Source organism: Pollachius pollachius, assembly GCF_949987615.1.
Source record: "Pollachius pollachius genome assembly, chromosome: 16".
In the NCBI taxonomy this organism is placed as follows: Eukaryota; Metazoa; Chordata; class Actinopteri; order Gadiformes; family Gadidae; genus Pollachius; species Pollachius pollachius.
The window spans coordinates 8,363,639-8,373,367 of NC_136949.1; the positions used below are offsets into that span (position 1 = coordinate 8,363,639).

The 9,729-nt window shown below is 39.8% G+C and overlaps 1 protein-coding gene across 1 annotated transcript; it reads left to right on the forward strand.

The window, feature by feature from the left end:
• The first annotated feature begins 1,076 nt into the window (after positions 1 to 1,076).
• On the forward strand, positions 1,077 to 8,958 carry stx7l (syntaxin 7-like). The gene is made up of 10 exons (XM_079754049.1): positions 1,077 to 1,120; positions 1,915 to 2,008; positions 2,120 to 2,189; positions 4,597 to 4,687; positions 5,149 to 5,286; positions 5,961 to 6,007; positions 6,181 to 6,271; positions 6,638 to 6,710; positions 7,267 to 7,349; positions 7,730 to 8,958. The coding sequence occupies exons 2-10, from the start codon at positions 1,924 to 1,926 to the stop codon at positions 7,823 to 7,825; spliced, it is 774 nt and encodes a 257-aa protein (XP_079610175.1). The 5' UTR covers positions 1,077 to 1,120; positions 1,915 to 1,923; the 3' UTR covers positions 7,826 to 8,958.
• The last annotated feature ends 771 nt before the right edge of the window (positions 8,959 to 9,729 follow it).

The window sequence follows — 9,729 nt, forward strand, 5'->3', positions numbered from 1 at the left end:
GGTGCCTCCCAGAAAACATCACGATCGACAGAATCGACTGATAGCTATTATTATCGAACAGAGAATAGGGCAAAGGGTTAAGGTTATGTAACCAAAAGGCCTTGAAATACCGCTATGAAAGTTGGATGAACTCCGCACCGCTGTTCTTTCGACTGACAAACAAAGCTGGTCAGGGACAGTGAACCCCACAAACCCACAAACTAAATACATGAAGACCATTGGCAAATTTTGCTGATGTCAACATCTCACTGGCTACTTGCAATGTACTGGATGATTTTCACTGATAGCAGTCTAACCTTTGCTGTAAACATGAACACGTTACTTGTATATATGCATGGTGAGCATAGTGTCCATACTTGGTTTAACTTTCCAGTCAATAGTCCACAGTTCAGTTTATTGTTTGTCCTTATACCTTCTGTGACATTGTTTCAGTGATACTATCTCTTCTTGAATGCCATTTATATTCATTAAATCAATACATTATTAATATAGGCCTATGTTGTTCATATATAAAAACATAAATATATATATTCAACATACACACATGTATCATGTGTACATACATACAAACATACATGCATGCATACACACATACATACATACATACATACATACATACATACATACATACATACATACATACATACATACATACAAACATACATGCATGCATACATACATACATACATACATACATACATACATACATACATGCATACATACATACATGCATACATACATACACATTTATTTGAAAGAAGGTATTCCATTTTGCATTTGATAAAATGTGTACATTTGCACATAAATTCTACTGTTTGTTTGTATTGAAAGTATTTAAGTGTTTTGTAGTTTCAAACATTTCAAATACATCCACTGAAATAAACATATACAAATACGTATAGAAAGACAAATCGTGCCTTTTTTAATATACTTAATTTTTTCACGATATTACATTTAAAGTGAAATGGTTTGCCTCTGTATTCAAGTTATTATATAACGAACTAGTTCTTTTTTATGATTTTTTTGCACAAAAAATGCTAATATTTTTCATCGCCATACATCATGTGACCTGGAGTAGCGAATACAGGAAATGTGTCGCTGCTGGAAGTCCTGAAGACAGGTAAAGCAAACGCAATCTTCTCCACTCAAACACTGCATTTCCACTGGATCGATAGATGTGTTCGTGACATTAACTACAGATTTACGTCAGGAATCAACTGAGCCTTTTTTTTGGTAGCTTGTTGTGTACGAGTGAAGAAAGATTCTGCGAGTTTTCTACACGATCGCGAAAGTTTCCAGTAGTGTATGCTGACAGTAGGCCTGTTTGCGTATGGGCGTGCTGTCGTTTCTCTAGCAATGAAACCAAAATAACATATTAAATTGATCTCAATATATAAATCGCCTGATCGCAGATGAATCCTGAGTTTTGAATGTGATTTCCGCATTATTCCGCCTAGCTGTCCCATCGGCTATCGTGTCATGGCGGGGGAGGGGGGGGGGGGGGGTGTAATGTGATTGCATTCACAATTGAGGCTTGCCTTTCTAGTCCGACCGAATCACTGTGAGGAGTCATAACTTTATCTGTGTACACCTGTCTGAATATGTGACTTGCTCTGGCTGCTATATCCTCTGCTACGTCTTCTTGACTCAGAGCACGCTTCACCTTCGCTTGACGCTTCACCTGTCAAGTAGATTTAATTGATCGATTGGTCTGTTTTTTAGTTTTCTGTTAATATTTCGTGTATAGATATCTACTTAATCTATTAAAACAGTGGGTCCACATATTTTATTTATTTACAGCAACCCACCATATGTACTGCCAAATGTACTGAACAGGACATTGTGTCCATTTGACTTCCTTGACAGTTGACTGTATCGACAGAGTGACAAGGTATTGTGTGTGTTGTCCTACAGATCTCCACCATGGCCTATCGCCCTGGGATCCCCTCGGAGCCCAGTGCTCTTGCTCAGAGCATCGGCACTAACATCCATAAGATCACCCTACTGAGTAATGGCCTTCTCTAACCCACACACAAATACAAACAACACCTGTTTTGTAACTGCAAGAGTTAATGCATTGTGTCAATATTAAAATGAAACTCATTGTCTGTGATCACAGCCTCAGAGCTGCAGAGGGTGGTGTCTCAGCTGGGGACAGAGCAGGACAACAGCAGGCTACAGCAGATACTGTGAGTGCATCGTTTTGTTCAAGATTGAGGGGGTCGTCTCAGGAGGTAGAGCAGTTGTCTTGTAACCGAAAGGTTGCTAGTTCGATCCCCAGCTCCTCCTAGCTGAGCGCTGATGTGTCCCTGAGCAAGACACTTAACCCTAACCCTGCTCCTGAGGTGCTGGCTGTCGCCTGTGTGTCAATGTGTGTATGAACCGATGTAAGTCGCGTCTGCCAAATGCCCTAATTGTAATCGTAAGATTGCAACGTAAATCCCCCCCCTCAAAAAAATAACAAAGCAGTCAACAAAGCATGCACAGATTTATATATATATGTATACACACACACAAACACACACACACACACACACACACACACACACACACACACACACACACACACACACACACACACACACACACACACACTCAACCAATTCAGCAGGTGTGTGTTGGGTTGAAGCAAAAATAGCATTTTTTGGCCTGAGTATGTTTCGATGCTGTTCACTTCCCCATTCTGTATTGCATTTTATTTCATCCTAATATTCTGTATTTACATTGAATTTTTTTCCCATTGAAGAAATGACATGCATGCATCTGGATGTGGTTTCACTGTGTGTGTGTGTGGTGTGTGTGTGTGTGTGTGTGTGTGTGTGTGTGTGTGTGTGTGTGTGTGTGTGTGTGTGTGTGTGTGTGTGTGTGTGTGTGTGTGTGTGTGTGTGTGTGTGTGCGTGTGTGTGTATGTACAGTGGGGCAAAAAAGTATTTAGTCAGCCACCAATTGTGCAAGTTCTCCCACTTAAAAAGACGAGAGAGGCCTGTAATTTTCATCATAGGTAAACCTCAGCTATGAGAGACTTTAATAAGAATTTATTTGCAAATTATGGTGGAAAATAAGTATTTGGTCACCTACAAACCAGCAAGATTTCTGGCTGTCACAGACCTGTAACTTCTTCTTTAAGAGGCTCCTCTGTCCTCCACTTGTTACCTGTATTAATGGCACCTGTTTGAACTCCTTATCAGTATAAAAGACACCTGTCCACAACCTCAAACAGTCACACTCCAAACTCCACTATGGCCAAGACCAAAGAGCTGTCAAAGGACACCAGAAGCACAATTGTAGACCTGCACCAGGCTGGGAAGTCTGAATCTGCAATAGGTAAGCAGCTTGGTGTGAAGAAATCAACTGTGGGAGCAATTATTAGGAAATGGAATACATACAAGACCACTGATAATCTCCCTCGATCTGGGGCTCCACGCAAGATCTCACCCTGTGGGGTCAAAATTATCACAAGAACGGTGAACAAAAATCCCAGAACCACACAGGGGGACCTAGTGAATGACCTCCAGAGAGCTGGGACCAAAGTAACAAAGGCTACCATCGCTAACACACTACGCCGCCAGGGACTCAAATCCTGCAGTGCCAGACGTGTCCCCCTGCTAAAGCCAGTGCATGTCCGGGCCCGTTTGAAGTTTGCTAGAGAGCATTTGGATGATCCAGAACAGGATTTGGAGAATGTCATATGGTCAGATGAAACCAAAATATAACTTTTTGGTAAAAACTCAACTCGTTGTGTTTGGAGGAGAAAGAATGCTGAGTTGCATCCAAAGAACACCATACCTACAGTGAAGCATGGGGGTGGAAACATCATGCTTTGGGGCTGTTTTTCTGCCAAGGGACCAGGACGTCTGATCCGTGTGACGGAAAGAATGAATGGGGCCATGTATCGTGAGATTTTGAGTGAAAACCTCCTTCCATCCGCAAGGGCACTGAAGATGAAACGTGGCTGGGTCTTTCAGCATGACAATGACCCCAAACACACCGCCCGGGCAACGAAGGAGTGGCTTCGTAAGAAGCATTTCAAGGTCCTGGAGTGGCCTAGCCAGTCTCCAGATCTCAACCCCATAGAAAATCTTTGGAGGGAGTTGAAAGTCTGTGTTGCCCAGCGAAGGCCCAAAAACATCACTGCTCTAGAAGAGATCTGCATGGAGGAATGGGCCAAAATACCAGCAGCAGTGTGTGAAAACCTTGTAAAGACTTACAGAAAACGTTTGACCTCTGTCATTGCAAACAAAGGGCATGTAACAAAGTATTGAGATGACCTTTTGTTATTGACCAAATTCTTATTTTCCACCATAATTTGCAAATAAATTCTTTAAAAATCAGACAATGTGATTTTCTAGATTTTTTTTTTTCATTTTGTCTCACATAGCTGAGGTATACCTATGATGAAAATTACAGGCCTCTCTCATCTTTTTAAGTGGGAGAACTTGCACAATTGGTGGCTGACTAAATACTTTTTCGCCCCACTGTATGTGTGTCCGCACACGCTTGTTTGTCATTAGAGGCCAATTTGTTTCGTTGTTATTTTACAGATATTAACTCATGTTACACCTTAAATGCTATGTTCATAATTTGATGGTCCACCAGGCAACAGAAACGGAAGGATGGCAACCAGTTGGCCAAAGAGACGGATCGATTGATGAAAGCATTCAGCGCACTTCCTGCCGGCACGGATCAGGTAGTTAAACTGGTTCTCCTCAAATATCATGTTTCATTTAAAAACCTGCCATTTAATGTCCCTAATGATGCTAGCATTAAATGTCCAGTTAAGGATTAAACCCGATTCCTGTGATCTGAATTTGAAAGGCAACAATTTTATACGATTAGTAGACTGAGATCGTATTGCCCTTTTTAAAAAATACACTTCAGTGTTTTCAAATGTATTCAGTCTGAGTCTAGGCTCACTTTAGGATTCCTTGGTTGATTAAGTCCCCCTGTTTCAGGGTGAAATAGCTAGCTTTTAAACAGATAGTTGCCTGTGGATATACATTGTATGATAAATGGCAATCGAAAAAGCTGTTCCCCTATAACTAAAACTATTTAGTAACCTTATTGCTGTTGATATATGCCAGCTGCAACAGCTTTGTCCACAACTCCACATTCGAACTTCAATGTTTATCTTTTTATTCTTAACCGTAGCGACAAAGGAAACTCCAGAAAGAACGTCTGTTGAACGATTTCTCCAGCGCACTCAACCACTTCCAGAACACCCAGAGAGAAGCGGCGGACAAAGAGAGGGAGTTTGTGGAGAGGGTCCGAGCTAGCTCCAGGGTTTCAGTGAGTAACCAGCATGCCCCTGTCTACCGCTAGGACTAACTGTTCAGTTTATTTATTTATTTTAATCAACTATCAAGTTTTAGTGTTTTTTTGATTCTTTTTTTGTATAAATTTTTAGTTTTTATGGGCTTTTGTGCCTTTTTACGGCCAGGGAAGACAGGTTAAGACAGGGAAGGCCCGATGTGGCATTGGGCCGCAGGTTCAACTCTGACCTGCGGTCCAAAGTCACATGTCATGCTCTTGTGACCAGAGGGCTCGTAACTACGGCAACACAGACTCTTATTAAACAACCGCAATGTTGGTGACCTTCAAGCATGGTCTTCTAGCTAGGTCGGCCTGCCGTCCTGAGTGTGGTAACGGGGACTTGTGTGAACAGTAGCTCCCTGCGTGATACAGACATTTTGTTTTCCCAAGATATGTTATCGACTTAATGGAACTGTAAGAAAATTTGTCCCTGGGATTTTTGTTCTCCACTGATACAAATAGCTTTGCATTTTCAAACGTTGCAACTCAATATCTCTGAACATCTCATTTGTTTATCTAACTATTTAATGGAATGACTGCATCCTTGACTAATGTGTTGTTGTTTGTTTCGTCCCTTGTGGGACGCTGTTGTCCACTAATGACGGATTATTATTCCCATTACAACCTTTCCACGGTCCAATCCCACAAAGGTAGAACCACAGGAGGACAGCTATGGAGTTGGACCTCTTCAGCAGAGGTCAGTTCACAATAACTGGTTCTTTACTAGCATTCCTTTAATACAACTTAGGTTTCCTGTTGGTTAGTACTATTTCAAATAAACTATAATTGTTGTGCTCCCTCAGTCTCTGCTTACTTTGAGTTCTCATTTTTGGTTAATTTCTTAATGTATTTTTCTCTTTTTAATCCCAGTGACTTCCAAACCCAGTCTCAGGAAGAGGCCATCACTGAAGATGACCTGAGGTTGATCCAGGAGCGAGAGACTGCCATCAGGGCGCTGGAGGTACAGAAGCCAGACAGCATCTGCTAGAGGCTATGGATCATTGTACCATAATCCAGAACACTTACCTTGAAACCCCAGGGTTAGGTTCAGGTTAAATTATTTGTACCCCTAGGTATATTCAGTAGGTGAGGCATCCATCTTGACATACCGTTTTGAAACAACACAGACAGTACAGACACATAAACATACTCAGGTTCCAAACATTCCTCAATCCACTAAAAGAAATGTATTAATGTTATGCTTCTCATTTCAAGTTTGTATTTGCATTGTATCCATCAGTTTGACCTTATGGGTGTCAAATCTATGAATGACCAATACACTGTAAAGTATAAATAATGTGTTATTTATTGATATTTTTCATCCCAGTCTGACATTGTGGATATCAACGACATCTTCAAAGATCTGGGGCTGATGGTCCATGAACAAGGAGATATGATAGGTGAGTGCACTACAGAACTTTGTACCTCCTGTGGATTATCTGTATACATATACCATGTCATAATGTGTGCATGCTATGAACTAACCAGCCATCAGGGGCCGCCAGTTAGTTAAGTCGGGGGATACATAATGTATCTGGTCATTACTTTTTTTGGAGACTGCAGAATGTTTAGACAAAAGCTAATACATTTGTGTTTTGAAATCATTTAATATGATATGCGAGTTTCAGAAATGCTAAACGAATACATTTCCGACTATATTATTATGCGTATGCAATAAGGTATTCTGTTTTGTATTCTGATGTTTAATAGGTTGGAATATAAGAAAACAATTAACATATACTTATACGTAACTTTATTGAGAATAAATAATAATTTGTTGTCTTAGCTTTTATTGATTTTTCTCACCAATATGTTCCCAATATATTGTTATTTATCTCATTTGTTTTGTTAACATTTTTTTTTGTGTGTAATTATGCATGCATGTACTTTTTCAGACTAGCCTATATAACTGTGTGTGTGTGTGTGTGTGTGTGTGTGTGTGTGTGTGTGTTGCAGACAGCATAGAGGCCAATGTGGAGACGGCTGATCTCAGTGTCCAGAGTGCTACCCAACAGTTGGCCCGCGCTGCAGAATATCAGGTAAGTCATTCAATAAAGTACCAAATTACAGCTATATAAGACCTTCCCGGAGGACCCAGAACAGAGGCTGTTTACTTGGGTTTAGGAAAAAGTAGTTTCAGGGAACTTAAACATTCATTCCTAGCAATTGCAGAGTACAGATATATGTTTTCATTGTTTTACTGCTCTGAAATGCAGTCAAAGCTATATTAACACAATGTATTATTATTTGTATTATTACTATAGGTAAACCGCCTTATAGAATAATTTACCAAAATAGACACCTTTTTTTTTTAAGTGGGAGTCGATTTATAATAAAAAAAATCTGATGCTTTATTTAGATTGGGAGAGAGTTAACACAATGGTCAATTTTACCCAGCGGTTTTGTTATCCTTTTCTAGCGGAGCTCCCGGAAGAAGATTTGCATCCTGGTGATTGTGTTGGCCGTTGTGGCGGTCGTTATCGGACTCATCATTTGGGGCTCTCTGCGAAATTGAAGGCTTTCTTCTTCTTCTTCTTCTTCTGCTCCTTCCTCTTCTTCCTCTGCTCCTTCACAATTGCTGTTTGAGCTGTCCTCATTGTGGGAGGAGTTAGATGAGGAGGGCCCGCCCCCTTCTTTCTCGTTGGCCGAGGCTAAGAAGAGCTTAAGGTTGGAGTGGGGTTGATTATTTTCTTTTGTAAAAAATCTGGAACAATTTTATTTATGTATCCAAAGTGGGGAATCTTTATTTTACATCTGATGTTTTATCTAACAATAATCCTGGTTGAACTCCCACATTTCTTTTTTGTAGCACAATCACAGTTTGTTATAACGTTGTGTTCCCTGAATTGAAGGTGGTCTACCAGAATGAGAAGGTGTTGATTTGGATATGAATGCACTGATTTTAAACATTGTTGTTTTGTGTCTATATCTGTCTAGATTTTAAATTCGCTGCCTGGGAAAGATTATATGTAAATACATGAAACGTCTTTCCACCGGACATTTCATTTATTTTTTTTTGTTTAAGAATTAATGGGGGAAAAACTTTATTAAAACACAATGACAGTAACTTCTGGAAATTCTGTTGGAACACTGAGATGGGAGGAGTTCCTTGATTGCCGTTATTGTATGCCGTGTGTGGAATTGAGTGGCATCTTTGTTATTCATTAGTGTGTAAACTCATGAAAATGACACTTATAATGCGCCCTTTAAATCTACAAAGGGAGTGGCTCTTCTTCCAGGGGCCCGCCATGTTACATCACCACATTAAACCACCATGTTTCTACAGTAGCCCAGAACGGACAAATGGCTCTAGAGAGGAAACATTTTACATTTTTTATCATAATCTCTATCTACCTTGTAAACAATAACCTATAGTTGACGTAATTTTTATGTACTTAGTGCCACCTCACAGGCCAGTACAGGCCACCAAAGGATATTCAGTTTGGTGCCATCTGCATTCTCACCAATAGATGTCACTTTATCATACAGGCTGCACCTTTTAAGTCAAAATGTAATTATTTAGATTCTTACAATGCAGTCAACTGAAATACTCAAGCTAATAAACAAATGAGATAGTTAAAGCGACATGGTTTCTTGTAACAATCACTGATGTATGTGCCTTTACCCCTATACTATTAAAAACCTGCATGTGCCAAATGACCGCTTTTTCACTAGTGTGTGTAGAGAGCAACATCGAGAGAGGCCTGATTTGGCTGTATTGTTTACAGCAAAACAATTTCGTTTATTTTCAGCCTTTCACCCAGCCATTTGATTATTAAATAACTATGTTATAGGCACACATTATACTTTTCAGCATTACGGATTTAAAGGTTCATGTTATATCTGCCGCAAGGGGTCTCTCAATCAAATCAATAGTAAAAGACGTAGTTTGTTGAAGCCTGATTAAATATGGGATCATGGGAGTTGACTTCACCAGTGAAAATCGATCAGAATTGACTGGGCAAACAACCATTTATATGATGGCACAGAACAAACGTTGATATGATGGCCCAGGGCAAATATTCCCAGGGAATAACTGTCAACTTGAATATTCAAGCAATTTGAAAATTGAAAAATATATATTTAGTTTGAGTGATCTGATTGACAAAAAAAAAAAGCAAAGGTAAAGAATAATAATAGCTGATCGCTGCTTGCAGCGCTCACCAAAATAGGGCTAGCTACATAGTTAATTGTTTATTTAAGCCAAATTCCAAATCTATTGGAAAGTTAATATATATACAGTAACTTAACTTTTAACAAATGAAAAGCTTGCTAATTTTGAGAATAACCCACATGACTAAACTATGACCGCGTTGTGTGTTCCTCTCTGAGGTGAGATCAGTAAGACGAAGCAGCTGGCTCTGGGTTGATGTCATTAGTGAGTGTATATGTGAGTGTAGATCAGTGAGACGAAGGAGA